The sequence below is a fragment of the Heteronotia binoei genome, chromosome 21 (genome assembly GCF_032191835.1).
Source record: "Heteronotia binoei isolate CCM8104 ecotype False Entrance Well chromosome 21, APGP_CSIRO_Hbin_v1, whole genome shotgun sequence".
Lineage (NCBI taxonomy): Eukaryota > Metazoa > Chordata > Lepidosauria > Squamata > Gekkonidae > Heteronotia > Heteronotia binoei.
Genome location: NC_083243.1, coordinates 186,075,573 through 186,096,095, shown reverse-complemented (window position 1 = coordinate 186,096,095; position 20,523 = coordinate 186,075,573). Strand labels below are relative to the sequence as shown.

Here is a 20,523-nt window from a genome sequence, read left to right as displayed (position 1 = left end):
GGGCCTGATCTGACATAAATGAGGCCTTATCCGGCCAGGCCATGTCGGGCCATGTGTGTTCCGATTTAAGATTTGGTAGCGGAGGTAGGACCTTTATAAAGGACACAGACAAACACAATTAAAGCTTTTTGAAAAACTTAAAAATAAAACACGGGAGAAGCTTCCGTGTCTACATGTTGAAGCGCTCTGCACCCAAAGACAGTCCTCTTCTGGTTGGCTTATAACTGACCAGTACCTGAAAAACCCCAAGGAAGGTTGTAGGATAGCACATTGATAGATCGTTTTCTTGTTTTAACTGCTGTAAACTATTTAATGTATTTTAATATTCATTAATCTTGTTGTTAGAATTTTGTGTTGTGAGCCGCCCTGAGCCACCTCGGTGGGGAAGGCGGGATATAAATCGAATAAAATGAAAATGAAAATGAAATGAAAGGCTGCCTCTGTTGATGCCCATTTATCCACCCTGTAATGTCTGGTGAATGAGTGCACCGACTTCCAGGTAGCTGCCTTACACATGGTATCTAAGGACGGGAAAGCCCGATATGCAGCCAATGTGGCCACCCCCCTTTAAGGAGTGGGCTGTAATCTCTGGTGGGTGCATATCGGGTGTCGAATTCATACCAGGGGTGTCGAATTCATTTGTAATGAGGGCCAGATCTGACATAAATGAGACCTTTTGGGGCCAGACCATGTTGGGTTGGGCCAAGCCATGTCGGGTTGGACCAAGCCATGTTGGGTTGGGCCAAGCCACGTTGGGCTGGGCCATGTGTGCATCTATTTAAGATTAGGTAGCAGAGATATAAATTTTATAAAGAACACAAACACAAATATATATATATATAAAACTTAAAACATGCTTTAAACGTTAGCACTCATTGGTCCTAAAGATGTTTTCTTTGTATTTTTGCCATGGGATCCAGGGAACTGGGCAAACAAAACTCTGGCTCTTTCCTTCCTTCCCCAGGGGACTGGGGGAGAGGAGCCTCAGCCAATAGAAGGAAGAGAGGCTTGGCTCAGTAGCTCTGTAGTGCAATTGACAGAGCCTGGCAAAGCAAGCTATTCCTCCCCCCTTCCTCCCCAAGGGAGGAGCCTCAGCCAATGGAGAAAACAGAGGTTTTGCTCTGTAGCTCCTGTACAATTGAGCAAGCCTTGCAAAGCAAGCTGTTATGCAGAAGAAAGCAAGATATAGGAAGAAGGAAGCAGATGACAGCTAGTTGATCAGGGGCCTGACAGGAGCCCTCCGAGGGCCTGATTCAGCCCCCAAACTGCATGTTTGACGCCCCTGATCTAAACAATAATGACCTCATGAATTTAGCTTGTTAGTTCTGTTTGCATCTGTTAAAATACTTCAGTATAGTGTATGCTAATTTGCTGTTCAACCTCTGCCCTAGATAGAGAGAGAGAGAAAGAGAGGTCTGATACTCTGATTCCATCCTGTTTAACAAAGCGTGCATGCACACAAATGCCCACATCCTGAATAAAACGTTGTTGATCTTAAAGGTGCTTCAGACCAACACAGATACCCACTTGGATCTACCATTCTAGTTCCTGTACTACATAGTCTATTTGTATCTGTATTCAGGAAGAGTTAAGGTTTCCAATCCTCAGTTGGGGATCCCCTAGTCTGAAGCGTTCTCCCTACTTCAGAGCTATCAGAAAGTAGGAGGCTGGGGGGGGGGGAGCTACTGCATGCTCCATTATACCCTATGGAGACCAGTTTCCATAGGGTATAATGGAGACTCAACCTAATGGGTATCTGGGGCTCTGAAGGGGCTGCTTTTGGAGGAGGAGGCACCAAATGTTCAGCATAGCTGCTAGTGCCTCTCCTCAAACCCCCCTCCCCCAAGTTTCAAAAAGACTGGACCAGGGGGGGTCCAATTCTACGAGCCCCAAAAGAAGGTGCCCCCATCCTCCATTATTTTCAACAGAGGGAAAGCATTTAAAAAACCGCAATCCATTTAAATGCAATGGCAGCTCACCCGGAACTCGCTTTGGAGCTCCCTCCCTCAGGGCCTCCGGGTAAATCCCCTGCCTGCTTGTTGGCCTCATATGACAACCCCAGGAGGAGTAGCCAAGATTTATTTAAAAACTAAAATTAAACCAAACAAAAACAAACACATTTTTACAAGGTTTTTTTTTACAAACATATTTTTACAAGTGAGTGAGTGAGGAGTGAGCAGTGAAGTGGCCAAGTTTGCGGATGACACTAAATTGTTCAGGGTGGTGAGAACCAGAGAGGATTGTGAGGAACTCCAAAGGGATCTGTTGAGGCTGGGTGAGTGGGCGTCAACGTGGCAGATGCGGTTCAATGTGGCCAAGTGGAAAGTAATGCACATTGGGGCCAAGAATCCCAGCTACAAATACAAGTTGATGGGGTGTGAACTGGCAGAGACTGATCAAGAGAGAGATCTTGGGGTCGTGGTAGATAACTCACTGAAAGTGTCAAGACAGTGTGCGTTTGCAATAAAAAAGGCCAACGCCATGCTGGGAATTATTAGGAAGGGAATTGAAAACAAATCAGCCAGGATCATAATGCCCCTGTATAAATCGATGGTGCGGTCTCATTTGGAGTACTGTGTGCAGTTCTGGTCGCCGCACCTCAAAAAGGATATTATAGCTTTAGAGAAGGTGCAGAGAAGGGCAACTAGAATGATTAAAGGGCTGGAGCACTTTCCCTATGAAGAAAGGTTGAAACGCTTGGGACTCTTTAGCTTGGAGAAACGTCGACTGCGGGGTGACATGATAGAGGTTTACAAGATAATGCATGGAATGGAGAAAGTCGAGAAAGAAGTACTTTTCTCCCTTTCTCACAATACAAGAACTCGTGGGCATTCGATGAAATTGCTGAGCAGACAGGTTAAAACGGATAAAAGGAAGTACTTCTTCACCCAAAGGGTGATTAACATGTGGAATTCACTGCCACAGGAGGTGGTGGCGGCCACAAGTATAGCCACCTTCAAGAGGGGTTTAGATAAAAATATGGAGCAGAGGTCCATCAGTGGCTATTAACCACAGTGTATGTGTGTATATAACATTTTTTGCCACTGTGTGACACAGAGTGTTGGACTTGATGGGCCGTTGGCCTGATCCAACATGGCTTCTCTTATGTTCTAAGGTTTAATAGCAATATTTATCTGAACAAGTGTGGATTTTTCAGATCTATGTTTCTGAAATCTATAAATTTAATTGTTTTCAGGCAGAGGCTTTAACACGACCTGCCTTGCCCCTTTGGGGAAGTCGTAAACCAAGCTTGTCCAACCCAAAGCGACTGTTGACACAGAGTGAAAAGGATGCATGGGATATTGTATAGTTGGCATGCTGGTGGGAAGACACCAAGGCCGAGTGATGAACAGGTTGGATAGGCTCAGTACGGAGGTGCAAATGATCACGATAAGACAGCCTGTAGGATGGAGAGGGGCAGTGTTGTTAAAAAGTTCTTGATCTATCGTGAGGAGTCCTATAGGAGCACTGGGGGACATCAATGGTGAGTGGGTCCACTCCTCCATGCTGAGCCTACCCAACATGATAGGCATGTTGTCTTCAGCTACAAGAGCGAGATCAATGTAGGGAGGGCAATCTTGAATCTGACAAGTACCCTCTGTGGCCACTGCATCAATAGCCTCTATAGGAAGGTGACCTCGAGCCAAGGGCCTAATGGTGATGAGTGCTACATGAAGCCAAATGGATCCTAGAGTGCTGCCTAACCAGTAGAGCAAAGCTGACTTCCTGGTCCTTGGAAGGACAGTACAATTCCCTCGAACCTGACCACTGGGTTCAATATGGATCGACTTCAGGCAGGGCTTGCACCAATGGCATGTAGCTGTGCACCAAGAATGACTCAGATCCTACAGTAATGGTCTGTTGATCCAGAGGCACTAGATCAAATGTGGCAGGTGGGGCACTGACCTGTGCAGGAACAGCTGTGGCGGCTGGAGTAGAAGCAGTCATTGCAACAAAGACTTCTGTCAGTGATAAGCAGTTCATCTGGGCGTACAGTCAGTGTTGAGGCCAAGAAAACCAAAATGACAAACGGTTTGACAGATGCTCGTGTCAGGGTCAGTTTCAATTTTGGATCCGAGGGGGCTGACTCCAATGACCCTTTGGACAATCTGTCCTCGTATAATTTCACAGCCAAAGTGGTTGAGACCCTTGACTTAACTAATCTATCTTCAATGGTGGGGGAGGTAGTGTTGCTTGGGATTGTGGAGCTGAAGTCATAACAGGGTGGAGGGATGTCTCCAACAGGAGTGTACAAAGCCTTACAAGCCCTGTTCTTTCTGGCCTGTTTAGTGAACTTGGCACAGTGGGTGCAGGAGTCTACTCAATGTTCTTTCCCTAGGCAAACTAACACAAGTCATGGCTATCAGTAGATAAAAGTTTGGACTGGCAACCACAACATTTCTTAAAGAAAAAACAGTTCCTTTCATACGCTGCTTTCAAGGCGGGAGGGGAAAGGGGGGCAGATAAAAGGGAGAAAAACCCATAACAATTTTTTTGTCAACAGAAGAAATCCAAGAAGAATGTCAAAGAAGGCAGTAGAAGATGAATACAGAGGAACTCAGATGAGAGAAATGCAATGAAGTGAAGACTGCACTGTAGTCAAAAAGGAACTGAGTGGGAGGGTGCTTTCTCCTCAGCTCCAAGTATGTTCAGTTGATGCCTGCTCCCCAGAACATGAGAGAAAAGTATGCCAAAACAATGAGGCTAGCTCTGATATCCTCTGTGGTTGGGTTTAGCGTAGGTGTCAAACCCAAGTGTGGGACTGCACAGAGAACACAAAGAAGATCTCTTGATACAATTTCTTAAACCTTGGCTTCAGCTCAATGTAATTTTGTTCCTCCTGTACTACCCCAACTTCATCCATCTCTGGAATTTCCATGGAAAGAAGATCAGATCACTCAGACGTATTTTCACAAAAAATCTGCAGATCATCACTCTATATCCCACTTTTCATTTCTAGCTTACAAAGGTTCAGAAATTGGTGTAGCTTGCAACGGCCTAAATTACATTTGAATACAGTTAGCTTTGAAATAAATGCAGAGATGACAGATGTGGCCAGCATAAGATTTGTCTAATTTTCTTGCAACTGCATGGCTCAGTCCTATGAGCCTGGCCAGCAAGCTGGACTCCAGGAAGCTGTCACCCCAGTGCACATGGGAACTCATGGTTGCCTTCTTCTGCTGGAGCCCAACCAGTGCTGTGCTCTAGTGGGCTCTTGCTCAAAAAAAGCCCTGGTTCTGATAAATAAGCGATGTCATGCCTGATCACTTTGAGTTCATCTCTGAGTGAGGCAGTCACATCTTCCAAAAATTCCGAGAGTGTCAAAAAAGTAATAAAAGCGCCTCACACAGTCGCCTTTTGAGAGTCAACAAACTTCAGAATGAAACAGCAAATATTCAAAGTCTTTATCATTTTCAACACACAGCTCCCGAAATAGTTGATTGAGAACACTTTAAGACCAATAAAATTTAACTGAAGAAATGAGCATGCACACAAAAGCTTACTCCCAGAATTAAATTTTGCTGGTCTTAAAGGTGCCACTGGACTGAAACATTGTACCATGAGAACCAATTTATAAAGAGGACCAATTTATTAATTCTTAATATTTTACACAACAGTTCACTAGCGTCCAAAGCACTTCACATATACTCATAGAATTATCTTATATGCTAGAGCAAAAATAACAGCATTATTATTCCAATATTAAATTACAGGCAAGAGGCACTGATAGACAATATCTTGCCAAATACCACCTGAAATTCACAGCACAGCTGTGATCTGAACCAGGGACTTTCTGCCTACAGCTCGCACTCGGTCACTGAATTACACCAGACCCAAACACTATTGTACAGCAAATATTAGATGACAATACACTGTGTTGCTTCAAAATTTTCTTATTTCAGGATAAATCACATTTAAGCACTTACTTATTTTTTAAGCAACCTTAGTTCATCATCCATTTACCATGCCTAAATGAGTTGTGTTTAGGTAAACTGAAAGGAAACATGCTGCTTGTAAACTAATTGTAATATGTGATATTAAAAGCATGTTTTTCTGACCAAATGCAAATGACAGCACATCTTCTACAACTTTGGACTTACATTAACTCTGAATGCTTGTACAGTGTTATCCAGGAGTAGAATATTGCAGACCACCTCTGTATGCTGTCTATCTCGTGCCAGCTCAGATGCTCGTACATTGTAGGTTCTGCCAGCAGGCAATCGGAAACGTGCGGTCATTACTGTCCACACAGCGTCTGAAGGGAGAAAAAGACAAAAAATATTACACTTTACTAGAGATGTAAAATTTCCAGAAATTTTGAAGCTCAGAACCCCCCCACCCCAAGGTTTTTTTCCATTTTTTTTTTAGGGGGAAACCGAAATTTTTCAGAAAAATTGAAAAAAATGCTACATTAGCACTTCTTTTTTTTTCCCCCAGATTGAAAGTCATTCTGTTACTTTAGGAACATAAAGTATGACTATGGACAATTTTCCTTGGCATGAAATTATCACTACTAGCATATTAAAAATATAGTGTATCCAAACAATTATTACAAACAGAATGTACTTTTAAAATAATATTTATTTGTAACTGTAACAAATGGAGCGACAATCTCCTGAACTGTTTTCTAGTTTATGTGGAACAGACAAAAAAAGCCTCCACAAAACAATTTTTAAAAACCCAGAAGTAACAATTATTTATATTTCCTCTCCACAGTCTTAAATAAAAATAAAAAACTCATTCTCATCAAAAGAACTGAAGAGGGGGGGGGAAGTATATAGAAGGGAGTGTAGAACTTCAATGAATGGGCATTACCTAGGACTTGCTTGTCCTCAGTGCACAGAAATTAGAATAATCTGATACCATACGTATTTTTTAGAAATGATTTGGAAAATATTTGAACACCTTGTCTTAAAATATTGTATTCATCACGTTAAAATAAAACGTTCTATGATCAATTTTTTCTTTTCTTTTCTTCAATTTTTCCAATTGTTCAGTTTTGCTGGGCAGGGAACTGCTCTTGGGTCTGTGTGTGCCACAGCACCCAGCCTTTTTGCTCATCTTAAGCAGTTTATTTTATTTTAGTATATTTCTATTCTGCCCATTCCCCGTAGGGCTCAGGGCGGAGTACAACATATGATAAAGCAATAAAATACAATAAAAACATTCTGTAAACAGACAACTCGACAGCACTCAGATTACCATGTCATCACAGCGAGCCTAGCCGTCTCACATCATGATAGCTCACAGAGATGGAAGTTTTTATTCCATTTCCTAGCACAGATGACAGCGCTGGCCGGGGAGGCCAAGCAGATCAAGAATAGACGCCCGCAGCCTCAGCTAAAAGCCTGACGGAACAGCTCCGTTTTGCAGGCCCTACAGAAGGCTAATAAGCCAGGTAGGGCCTGGATCTCAATAGGGAGCTGATTCCACCAGGTCGGGGCCAGGACTGAAAAAGCCCTGGTCCTAGTTGAGGCAAGGCGGGTGTCTCTTGGGCCGAGACGGCCAATAGATGCTGGGAGGCCAAACGTAATGACCTCCTGGGCATATATGGGGCTTCACTACTGATTTCCTCCAAAAAAACCCTGCATTTATACATATCCCCTCCTTTTATTTTATCAACTCTGGGCTGTGGTGTGGGCCAGGGCTCTGTGTGGCACCTAGCCTGGTGCTTTGCTTTTGCTGTGGGTTCCTATTTGCTACCCTCAACCCCACCCCTCCTTTTTTTTGGTCAACTATCTGCCTGGAGTGTTTCCTGGGCTAATAGTTGTGTGCCACCCAGCCTGGGGCTTTCCTTTGCTTCTGCTGTGGTCCTTATTCTCTATCCCCCCCCCATCCCTCCTTTTTTGATCTTCTCTCTCTCTGCTGTAGGCTTTGTGAAACTCAGGGCTCTGATCCACACAGCCTCTCCACTCACACCATGTGGTGCAGCATAGCTGGTGGGTGCCTCAGCTGAGTGCTCACAAATATACACATCCCACCCCCTCATTCTTTTAGGTTCTTCTAACTCTCTGCTGTGAGTTTAGGGTGTTCATGGGTCAGGGCTCTGATCCACACAGCCTCTATGCTCATGACAGGTGGTAGGGAATAGATGGTGGGCACCCTGACTGAGGATCCACATTTATACACCCCCCACCCACCCCTTCTTTTTTGGATTTTCTACCCTCTGCTGTGCACTTTGGGTGTTTTGTGGGTGAAGGTGAGTGAAGGCAGATGGGTTGGTTGTCATGGAAAAAGATGCCCTCATCCTCGCATGTTCAAGAAGGCCCTGTCCCTGGACACCAGACATCATCACCAGGGGTCTCAGAACCTCCTTTCTCTGCCTCATACACGAAGCTCTCATAGGACATAAAAGATTTTTTTTGCGCTACCCCAACAGCAGACGTTGGTAACACTGCTTGGAAGGAAGAACAATATCAGTGATTCAGAGGATGGTTGCGAAGCCACTGTGGATGGCCTAATACTTTCATCAACTGCTGCATCACCTTGTCTTGTCCACCACACATTGCTCCAGGGTGCCACTGGTAAAGGTTGAGGTCTCTGCCTACAGCACAAGACTGAACTGCCCATTTCATGGCGGACCTCTGGAACAGCCAGCAGCATGGCTCCTTCTTTCTCACCACTCACAGAAGGCAACAGGGGACCTCTCTATCTGAACTGTCAGGCCCAGGCCCCAGGAAAGGACATTCCTGCCACCTGAATACAAGATGGTTCTGCTCCATGACCAGAGGATAGATGCAGACCATGGGGGAACAAACACTGCCAACACGTTCCACAGTAGCCTGAGGAAGTGACTGGGCACCAACATGCTGGCAGAGGTGAATGCTGTGCACCTCAAGGGCATTCCTTCTCCCTCTCATGCTTTCTTCTGCATCACAGCTTGCTTTGCCAGGCTTGCTCAATGAAGCTACAGAGCAAAGTCTCTATTTTCTGACCAGCACATGAAGCAATTTATGTACAAAAACTTGCAATGCCCAGCCATTTCATATTTTCCACTGGGTCTTAGGCTGAAAGTATTGCCCATGAGATTTCTGTAATGAATGCCATTAAATCAAAAGTAAGCTTGCAACTTACAGATACACACCTGAACAACACCTAAACGGCATACTCAACACTACTACAACACATTGTGTCCAGATTTTGATGCAATAGTTCAGAGCAAGAGCTGTCAGTTATCAGAGATAAATTAACAAAATATTGCAAGAGTGTTAATCTCTTAAGTATGTTTTTTGTGTGTTTAGTAGGCTTATATTCCGCCCTTTCCCATAAATGGGCTCAGGGCGGATCACAACATAAGACTAAAAAAACAATAAAAACTTACAATTCAGAGTTAAAACAATACATCAAAATTAAACAAAGCAGGAACAATAAAGCAATAATTAAATGCATCGTGGATGGGACAGGCACGCTGTACAGGATAAACAATTATTGGCCCAAAATGAAATGATGGTAGTAATAAATAAGATAGCACCATAGTAAAACATGTCACCACAAGGGGGTCCAACTGATGGACTAATAGCTGGAATGCTTTTTTCCAAGATATTTTTTTAAAAATAGCTGAAATATTTAAAAAATATTTAAAAATATTTTTTTTAAATCCTTAATTGTGTTTGTGTCCTTTGCAAACTTTATACCTCTGCTACCTGGCATTACATTTTATGACGCATGTGGCCCGGCCCAAGGAGGTCACATTTATGTCATATCCATCCCTTATAACACATTAGTTCGACACCCGTGTTTTACAAGGTGGAAGACACAGGGTTCAAATCTGTATAAATTTTAATTTCTTAACTATAATCGATTACTGTACTTGAGACTCTATATTTATACTGTAATTCCCTCTCTCCATCTTATGAACATATGAAGCTGCCTTATACTGAATCAGACCCTTGGTCCATCAAAGTCAGTATTGTCTTCTCAGACTGGCAGCGGCTCTCCAGGGTCTCAAGCTGAGGTTTTTCACACCTATTTGCCTGGACCCTTTTTTGGAGATGCCGAGGATTGAACCTGGGACCTTCTGCTTCCCAAGCAGATGCTCTACCACTGAGCCACCGTCCCTCCCCAAAAATACAAGAATACATCTTGCTTTAAGCCCTCCGTTCTTTGCTATAGAAGGTCTTTGCCAGGTGTTTGAATATGTACGTCCTGTTGTGATCACATATTACATTTTTGAAGGCTTTACCGGTCCATGTAAAGTAACACTGAGGAAGCAGTCCAGCCCTTGAAAAGGCACTTATTCCATGTTGAAACACTCGTCGGGCAAGGGACCTCAGTGAGAGTGTCATTTTGGAAAGAACTTTCCCGTCTTTCACCTGTCAGTTTTCTTTGGGACTCTGAATGACTGTCACTGAATGTTTTGCACTTGAGTAATATGGGTTTATTATTAGCGTCTTCCTGTAATTTTGCTATATGCATTCAATAGTTTATTAGTCTTCTTGTATTTTCATATGCTACGCAGCATTTTGGATTATACATATTACTAGCCTCATGAATTTTTCCCATGCTTCCTGCTATTTCTTTGCCATACGAAGTGCGCAGGAAACCAGCAATAATAAAGCATGGATCCACAGAGAACCGATAAATACAAGAAGACCTAAAATAACATTCCTCCCACTGAACATTGCATGGGAAAGGCATGCACAATTATTCCCACACAAGCGGTTACCACACACATATACGCACTGTCCTGCAGCATAGGAGGGCACCCAAGTTGTGGGATGGGCACATGTACAGGGTTTGAAATTAACACCATTCTGACATACCCTAAGGCCAGGTTCATTTCTTGCAACCACAGAAGAATTTGTCTTCTGAATCTGATTGTGCCTAATTCACATCAGCATACCAAAGGACTGGAAAAAGGAAAGTTCCTGTCGCTGTTAACCAGTACTAAGGGTGTACATTTGGATACACTCAAGCTGAAAACATACTTGACAAATATTACCTGTATTTTCCAAGTATATTGTGGCATCCTAAAGATATCCGGGATTTTTCAGAAAGGGGGGGGGGAGCGGAAATCCCAGATATAGTCAGGATTTCCCAGGACGATCAGCACTGAAGGCTTCCCGTTTTCTTCATGAGAACCCTGGGATTCAGTATAGCTAAAACAACTGATAGCTGGTATGATTCTCTTTGAAATCAGGTTCCATTATTCAGCTGCCTATTCAGAAGAAAAACGGAAACATTCATATACTTAGGGAAAGCGTTTGGCTGCAGGAGATTTTCCTTTTGATCGTCCTCTGCTGGAATTACAACTGTTGGAGATCTTGGAGCACTTTTACTGCATCCAAGCAAGGAGGCTCTGTCAAGGGATCGATCTGTCATATATAATGTCTACGTGGTTGTTTTGATCATTCTTGTGTTGTAAGTATTGTAGGGACTGGTATTCATTACATGTGTGTCGGCAGAAGTTAATTACCTCGCTAACCACAAGGTAAATCACACTCCTGCTGCCAGTACAGCAGGCCACCTAATCCTAACTTTGACAGTTAGTGATACAGAGCAGTGGCCCCCAACCTTTTTGGCACCAGGGACCGGTTTTGTGGAAGACAATTTTTTTCATGGACCAGTGGGGGTGCTGGGGTTTTTGCTGCCCCAACGCCCACGCCCAATCCCTGCCCCCCCATGGGGGTCTTTAAATGAGGAGTAGGTGAAGGTCACTGCTGCACTGCCCCTTCCGCCACGACCTGGGCAAATGAAAGAGGTGGTGCTTTGAAGTGAGGCTGCGCTGCCTCTTTTGTCTGCCAGGGTGGGCGATAGGGGCAATGTGGTGCCTCTGCCTCACTCCACGGCCCGGTTACTAACAGGCCACAGACCAGTACCAGCCCGCGGCCCAGGGGTTGGGGACCCCTGATCTAGAGTGAGTAAGTTGACAGTCTTGATTAGATATTGTTCTCGACTGGTTGCCTAATTAAACCTGCTAACTGTCAAAGCAGAATATTAGTGGCCACAAGGAATCATCACCCAAAGAGAAGAAGCTACTATCGATGAGGTAGAAGAATTAGGGTTTGTAGAATCTTTCGGGCTCAAGTGCCGTGTTCTACTGGAGAAAGTTTTTCTTCCAGACGTTTCGTTCTCGGCTGCGGAGAACATCCTCAGTGGCGTTGCAACCGGAGCAGGCGCTCTGACCTTCTTGGCTGCTCTGCATTGAGTGAGGCCAGGGCTGCACAGCTCAATGCACAGCAGCTAAGAAGGTCAGAGCGCCTGCTCCGGTTGCAACGCGACTGAGGATGTTCTCCGCAGCCGAGAACGAAACGTCTGGAAGAAAAAATTTCTCCAGTAGAACACGGCACTTGAGCCCGAAAGATTCTACAAACCCTAATGATGTTACCAGCCGTGAAAACCTGATATCTTTGATACTACTTTTGATTGCAGAAATTTCATGATCAATGCTTTGAGCCTGACGCAGGGGAAAACATGCAACGGCTGGATTTTTGTACATAGGTTGCTTCGTGTGCTTGTCAGCCAATGGAGAAAATAGAGACTTGGCTGTATAGCTCTTGTGTGATTAAGCAAGCATGGCAAAGCAAGGTGCGGTGCAGAAGAAAGAAAGCAGATGACAGTGAAATGCTTGGGGGCCTGATAGAAGCCCTCCAGGGGCCTGATCTGTTCTTCAGGCCTCACGTTTGACACCCCTGTCATAATGTATGTGGTATATTCTCAACATGTAATCAATTGTTGTAATCACAGTAGCATCATGCTAGTTCCGGTTTGTATGGATAACTGTTCTGTACATTTCTGAGTGGGATGGTTCTCTTCTGCAGTAAGATATTTATTTATTTATTCAGATTTATATCCTGCCCTCCCCTAAACAGGCTCAGGGTGGCTCACAACAATTAAACACAACATTTTAAAACCAGATATACGACGAAATCATTTCCATACATTTTACAATCATTGCGTCCAAGATGTGCGTTGATGTTCTGATTATTCCAATGTTTTTTGGTTTTTTGGTTTCAGTTCTTTCAGTTCTTTTATTTCACCGAGATTGCTGGTGCTTTGGAATAACAGCCTCCTCCCTCTAGCTGTTGAAAGCAAGTTTGAACAATTAATTCTTACAGGCCCTGTGGAACTGTGGCAGGTTTCGCAGAACCCTGATGTTTTCGGAGAGGGCATTCAACAGAGCGGGGGATATTACCAAGAATGCTCTGGCTCTGATGATGGATAATCGAGCTTCTTTTGGTCTGGTGATCTTAAGGAGATTTTGGGACTCTGAATATAGTGCTCTCTGGGGTACATATGGGGAAAGGCGGTCCCGAAGATAGACAGCTCCTAGGCCATATAGGGCTTTAAAGGATGTGTGCAGAATGCATGCTTTTTTTTCTTTTCTTTTTTTACAAAGTTAGGTAGGGAAGAAGGGAAAGATGTACCTATAATCTAAAACAAATGTTAGGAGTTGACAGAGACCATTTGCTGCTTTTTAAACTGTGATAAAGTGCAAATATATAGAAGTTGCATGAAGTATTCTAACTCCAGGTTAGTAACCTTTGGACTGTTAAATAATTTAGGTGTTTTGATCTGGAAAAAGTAGTCTTTGCCACTGTTCTTCAGCAGGTCCATGCTTTATTTATTATTTTTATTTATTTATTACGGTGGATTTCTATTCCGCCCTTTCCCATAAGCGCTCAGGGCGGATTCCAACCTAACACACAATTAAAACCGATAATACATCCATAGATAAATAAAACAATTAAGACAGTTAAGACATTTTAAAATTTAAAATTTAAGACAACTGAGCCAATGGCTTCTGTTACGTAAATAATGCTCTTAAATATCCAAGGTGCTCTTTTCTGAGCATTGCAGCTACCTACCATGAAACATCAGTTCAAACTTGTTGAGCATTGGTTTTTAATTAGGATAAAAAAAGCTGATGCAGCTGGGGTTTCCTGTTGGCAGTACAATGTTGTTCTTTTAATACTCACTGACACATTAAAGTGATGTGCATAAGGATTAATGTTTATTGAAGCATTTTTTGCTGTTCTTCTGCTTGACAGCAACCTTCTTACATGTTGAGAATATACCACATACATTATGACAGGGGTGTCAAACGTGCGGCCTGAAGAACAAACCAGGCCCCTGGAGGGCTTCTCTCAGGCCCCCAAGCATTTCACTGTCATCTGCTTTCTTTCTTTCTTCTGCACCGCACCTTGCTTTGCCATGCTTGCTTAATCACACAAGAGCTATACAGCCAAGTCTGTATTTTCTCCATTGGCTGACAAGCACACGAAGCAACCTAGAGCATAATATATATAATGTGGTGTGCCTCAGGGGGTGGTTCTTTCCCCGATGTTATTTAACATCTACATGTGCCCCCTTTCCCAGATTGTCAGGAGGTATGGGCTGGGATGTTATCAATATGCAGTTGACACCCAGCTCTATCTATTGATGGGTGACCAGTCTGACTGCACCCTGGAAAATCTAGACCTGGCATTGCAAGTTGTGGTATCTTGGCTCAGGCTGAGTCGACTGAAGTTGAATCTGATGGAGATGGAGGTTCTCTATCTGAGTCGTGGTGGCCCAGGAAGGGAGATCCCATTGCCTGCTTTTGACAGAGTTCCACTGTTACCGGCACCAAAGGTCAAGAGCCTGGGAGTGCTTCTGGAGTGCTGTTTAACTATGGAGGCCAAGGAAACAGCCACTGCCAAATCCACCTTCTTTCATATGCAGTGGGTATGGCAGTGATTTAGTGATGGTGATCCAGGCTATGGTCATCTCGAGAATGGACTACTGTAATGCCCTCTACATAGGGTTGCCCTTGACTCTGACTCAGAAGCTGCAACTGGTGCAGAATATTGCAGCATGGTTGTTAATGAGACTCCCTCGACAGGAGAACATTCAGCTGGTGCTGAAAGAGCCGCACTGGCTGCCTATTGCATTTTGAATCCGCTTCATGTGCTGGTACTGACCTATAAAGCCCTATATGGCCAAGGGCCTGCCTATATACGGGACTACCTTTCCCCATATACACCCCAGAGAGCACTGCATTCGGGAGGACAAAATCTTCTTTCCATCTCCAGATCAAGGGATGCCAGACTGAGCTCTACAAGGGCCAGAGCCTTCTTGGCAGCATCAACATTACGGAACACCCTCCCGGAGGCTACATGGGCCCTGCAGGATCTCTCCCAATTCCGCAAAGCCTGTAAGACAGAATTATTTTAACTAGCCTATGACATCTGAGTGGAGAAGGCTGCCACTCTTATCATTGAGCAAATATCAGCTATGAGAAACCAGATAATTTCTCAAGGATCACCGACAGACAGACCATCTAAGGAATTAATAGAAACTGAACTGGCCCACTGAAAACATCATGAACCACCATGAAGTTGTAATAGTACCATTATGTAATATTTATAATTTCATAATTTTTAGCATTCCAGACGTTTCCAGATGTTCTCCACAGCCGAGAGCAAAACGTCTGGAAGGAAAACTTTCTCCAGTAGAACACGGCACTTGAGCCCGAAAGATTCCACAAACCCTAATCAAAAGTAGGTTTGCAACTTACAGACATCCCTGAGCAACACCTGAAAAGAATACTCAAAATTGCTGCAGCACAGACACTGTCTCCAGATTTTGACGCAACGATTCAGAGCGAGAGGTGTCAGTTATCAGAAACTGTTATATAAACAAAATACTGCAAGAGTGCAAATCGTTTAAGCATATTTTATTTTAAGGGGTTTTTTTTTAAATTATGTTTCCTTTATAAAGTTTATATCTCTACTACCTGGCATTACATTTTATGACACACACGGCCCGGCCCGACAAGGTCTCAATTACGTCAGATTCAGCTCTCATAAGAAATGAGTTCGACACCCCTCCCGCCTCTGGGTCTACTGAGATTAGCAATGGCTCTCCAGTGCAATATCCCCCCTTTGGCTGTGCGTTCCCAAGTTAGAGTACTCACTAGGCACTAGTTCTCATGTCTATTGAGAAGAGACAATGTTGGCTCAAAGCATCAATGCTTGATTTGCAAGAATACAACTCCAGGAAGCTTCAGCTGGCATAGGAACGCTGGGAAGTTAAACTGAGTTCCACTACATTGAAACACAAAGTTGAAAGGAGAACATGGAGTGGATTTTCCGTTCAGGTCTGCTCTGCCCAGCAACCTGAATGGAAAACCCATTCTGCATTTTCTTTGCAGGTTTGCTTTCTGCTTTAGCCTCTGCAAAGAGAAGGAAGGAGGAGTTGGGAACACTGGCAGCCTTGGAGCTTCAAAGGGTGAGGACAGGAGGGGGAGGAAGAAGAAGAGAGCCCCATGGGCCTGATTTAAGCCCTGGGTGGGCCAGTTTGGCCCATGGGGCAGACATTTGACACCCCTGTTTACATGGTGCTGCCGTTGAAGAACAATGAAAATGACATTTCATTCAGGACATATAAAGTTTCCAGAAACACTGTAGACATATGAGAAAATCCTTTTCCTCCATTGAAAATAAAGTGTTGGGAACTTCTGAGACATGTGCACAACTTTTCCCCCATAAGATCTAAATCGTTTAAAGAACATGAAATATACTGTGCATAACTAAATTAACAAAAAATGTATTGTTTGGTGTATGTATGAAATTAAAAACCATTTTTAGAAATCTACTTCAAAAGTGTTGGCTATCAGCAACAAATGGCAATGTAAAGTAGTTAAGCATGTAATAGTTTGCACCAAATGGAAAAAGTAGGAGGGAAAAGGAGTTAAAAATAGATCAACACTGAGCAAAGAGACTGTTGTAAATAGATCAACATTTCAGGAACTGTGTCCACTTAAAAACAGTAACTTCTTCATGTGGTTATGTACATAACTATCTAGAAACAATATAAAACATCTAACATCTGTTTTCCAGAGGTAATAGTACAATTAGCATACACATCCCTTAAACAAACTTCTTAACTTTCTAAGAAAGAATTAGCTTCTGTCTCTAGTGGACCTTACCCAATTCCGCAGGGCCTGTAAGACAGTCCTCTTCCGGCTGGCCCACAACTAACCGGCACTGAACACTGAACACCGAATACTGAACCTGAAGTTGAATTTGAATTGAGTGTAGCTTTAAGACCGCGGTATGATTTTAACGTTTATGTATATAACAAATGCTTAGATTTTTAACTATAAATTATGAAATGTTAATTTTAATGCTTAATTTTCTATTTTTATGTTAGTTTTACATGTTGTAAGCCGCCCTGAGCCACCTGGTGGGAAGGGCGGGATATAAATCTCAGCTAAATAAATAAATAGTGGCCCTGTGGCGCAGAGTGATAAAGCAGCAATACTGCAGTACTGTGGTCTGAACTCTATGCTCATGACCTGAGTTCGATTCCGGCAGAAGCTGGATTCAGGTAGCCGGCCCAAGGTTGACTCAGCCTTCCATCCCTCCGAGGTCAGTAAAATGAGTCCCCAGCTTGCTGGGGGGAAAGTGTAGATGACTGGGGAAGGCAACGGCAAACCACCCCATAAAAAGTCTGCCATGAAAACGTTGTGAAAGCAACGTCACCCCAGAGTCGGAAACGACTGGTGCTTGCACAGGGGACCTTTCCTTTTCCTAGCCTACCTGCTGGAAAGAAATTTGGGTGGGGTCTTAGTACAAGCATCTCGTCTTTACTGTCTGAGAACAAGTTTGTAACCTTGAGGCTAAGGCTCTGGAGTACTGAGACAGGCAGATGTTGTATAGGAGACTTTCGGGGACTTGCTAGAGATTAATGAAGGTCTCAGGCTGGAAGAACAACAGGGTGAAAGGGGGAGATCCCTTAGAATGGGCCCATTCCTCCAAAGAGGAGCCAGTACAAGCTGTGCCAAAGATATCCCTTATGATGGTGTTAGAGAGCTCTTGGTAGGACCACGCAGTCGAGAGATTAAACCATGAATGTGACGATGACTCTTTGGGAAAGGGTTTAGATTTGTTAGGCCCTGGGAAATGTTTTGGGATAAGCTGATCCTATACAGAAGACGCAAGATCCACTTGAACCAAAACAGATCTGATTGCAGGCACTTCCCAGAAAGTTTGCAGAACAGGTTTTAAGTAACACTAGGGAAAGCCAGCAAGCACTTGACAGCATCCAGGTTCAAGTTAACTCATCTCTCAAAGATGATTAATTAAATGGTCTGGGTAATCTAGAAGAGGATGGATCATAACCTGACAGTAAGGACGTGCCAGGAAATGACAGACATTAAAGTCACCTTAGGGCCATAGGGGAATAATGTTCACACTAGGGATGTGCAAAAAACCTTCAGTATTGTGGCAGGATTTCTTTTGGGGTTGATTCTCTTTATAAAATTGGCAACAAGTTGTCCAAGCTCTCCAACACTATTAAGCATTCATATTGCTAACAGCTAACAGCTGAGAATTTAGCTCAGCAAATGCGGGTGAAAGGTAAAAACCGTCTCAGGACAGGAAAAGCCTTATATGGTATGAGCAGGAAACGGAAGAGAACCGACCATCTACAAGATGCAGCTGGTAGTTCTGGAAAGCAGTTGACGTATATGACGACGATGAAACAGAGATAAGTGATAAAGTTTCTGGGGGGAAAGCCTTTATAAACCTTGGGATTTTAAGCCAGAGGGGGCTGCCTGCATGAGAGACATGGGGTCTCTATGCTGGTCAAGCCCTGAAATTAACAAGCCTTTGTTCAAGTCAAGTTTATTTATTTGTGTTAAGCCATAGGCTATTACAAACAAAAATATCAAAGAAATTCATAGAAATAAAATATACAGGTGGAATACAATATGAGAAAATATCATATAACCATACAACAAACCGAGCAAAATACACCACAAAATAAGAACAAAAATTACAATCACAAAGTAACCACGGAATCAATAGTTAATTGGCACCTGTGCAAACAGCTTTGGCCCGTAATTTCTTCGCCGCAAGGGCATACAAAGCTATTCTGTGAGATATATTGGCATCGACGCCAGCTAACAAAATACAATCTTCTCAGTATCAGAGTAGGCTTGTAGATTAGTTAATATCCCAGAGAGAATTTTTACCCTGGGTTGAGCATACAATGGACAGTTAAGAATGTAATGAGGTAAATCCTCACTCACAGAAATGCCACAGATACAAAGACGCTGTTCCTTCGGGATTTTACTGTAACGGCCAGCGAGCACTGCCGTTGGCATTGTTTCAAAGCGCAAGGATGTGAAGGCAACTCCGAGGTTGTGGTTAGCTATGCTAGCCAGGTAGGGAGACCTGGAATGATCAATCTTAAATAGTTTAAACCAAAGTGCTGACTGACATTTTAAAATTAATTGTCTGTCAATCATGGCATCACACTTAAATACCCAATCTCTGAGATGTCGATTGTCTACTGAGACAGCGAGAAGGTCATCAGGAATGGAATATTTTACAAGTAAGTTACTGAGGGAGCTCAGGCGCTCTGGATCTTTAGAGAACATTAAATTAAAAGCCAATTGACTGAACGAGTCGGATCTAGTTGATCTGTTATTTTTCCAGGCTTTTAAAACAGCAAGATGTACCCGAGCCCTTAAGGAAGGAAGGCCAGTTTCTGCTCTCATCAGGGCAGCCGGTCCTTTAACTACTTTAGTTTTTCTTGGAAGACCTCTCGAAGGAATGAAGTTATTAGAGAAGATGCTTTGCCCCCCCCCCCGATGTCATTGCTTGTATGTATGTTTCTTTAGTGGCCTTGTTCTCTTCAAGTTTTAAAATTTAAATCCTTCCAATAGCCCATGAGCTACCTGCAGTTCTTCAAAGCTTTTTCTTTTCAAGGAGTTTGTCAGCTGCACTCTTTTTCTGGACTTTTTTCGTAATAAAAACTGTACTCGCTTCGGCAGCACATATACTAAAATAATAAAAACTGTTTTCATATCATCAAAACCCTTCTTGTCTCCACTTTCTACTCTTAAGGTTTCTTCTTTTGCCCTTTCTCTTTTTCTCTCCTCATCTTCTAAGTCTTTTTTTTTTTTCTCTCAATTTGGCTTCCTTTAAGGATTGGTGAAACTTGCTGCTTACATTTCTTCCAACAGCAATGAGCTCTTTAATGACTGGAACACAAGCAGTTTTATTGCCATAAAACTTCAAGGCGTCTATGACATTCAATCATACAGATAAAGCTTTTTCTTTCACAGAAGCTGTCCGCTCTGGAATCACATGTCCAGATTTTGAAAAGCCTCTCTCAACATTACCAATACCATGTGGCAACGAAAAACAGGTTTTAACTATTCTTGCTACTTCCTTGTATTTTGTATCATTCATTACATTCTTTACTTCAAAAACTTCTTTCCAAAATGTTTCAAGGTCTCCATTATCAATGCTTATGAGTGTTTGTGCTCTAATCATCTTCCACTCACCGATCAGGCAGTCTGTATGGACATCAAAAGGCATCATCCTTGCCATTTGCAGAAGTTTTGCTTCACTGCTGGTAGCTTTACGAGCTCACGGATTTTAAAAAGCCGTATCATAAAGGATATAGTCTCTCTTTACGTTGCATTTCTCTTTTCGGTGCCCATTCCATCAAGTTTATAGCGATAAATTTATTTCCTCGTTTCTACACAGACCAGTAGTGGATGCCAATAAGACATACCTGGAGAAA

The 20,523-nt window shown here is 43.1% G+C and overlaps 1 protein-coding gene across 1 annotated transcript in view; it reads right to left on the bottom strand.

Annotated features, from left to right (window-relative positions):
• PTPN4 (protein tyrosine phosphatase non-receptor type 4) overlaps positions 1–20,523 on the bottom strand; it is a 228,114-nt gene that overhangs the window by 164,613 nt on the left and 42,978 nt on the right. Inside the window, exon 2 of the mRNA XM_060262449.1 lies at positions 6,102–6,256. Coding sequence (XP_060118432.1) covers positions 6,102–6,239 — 138 coding nt within the window. The 5' untranslated portion in view covers positions 6,240–6,256. The remainder of the gene's footprint in view (positions 1–6,101; positions 6,257–20,523) is intronic.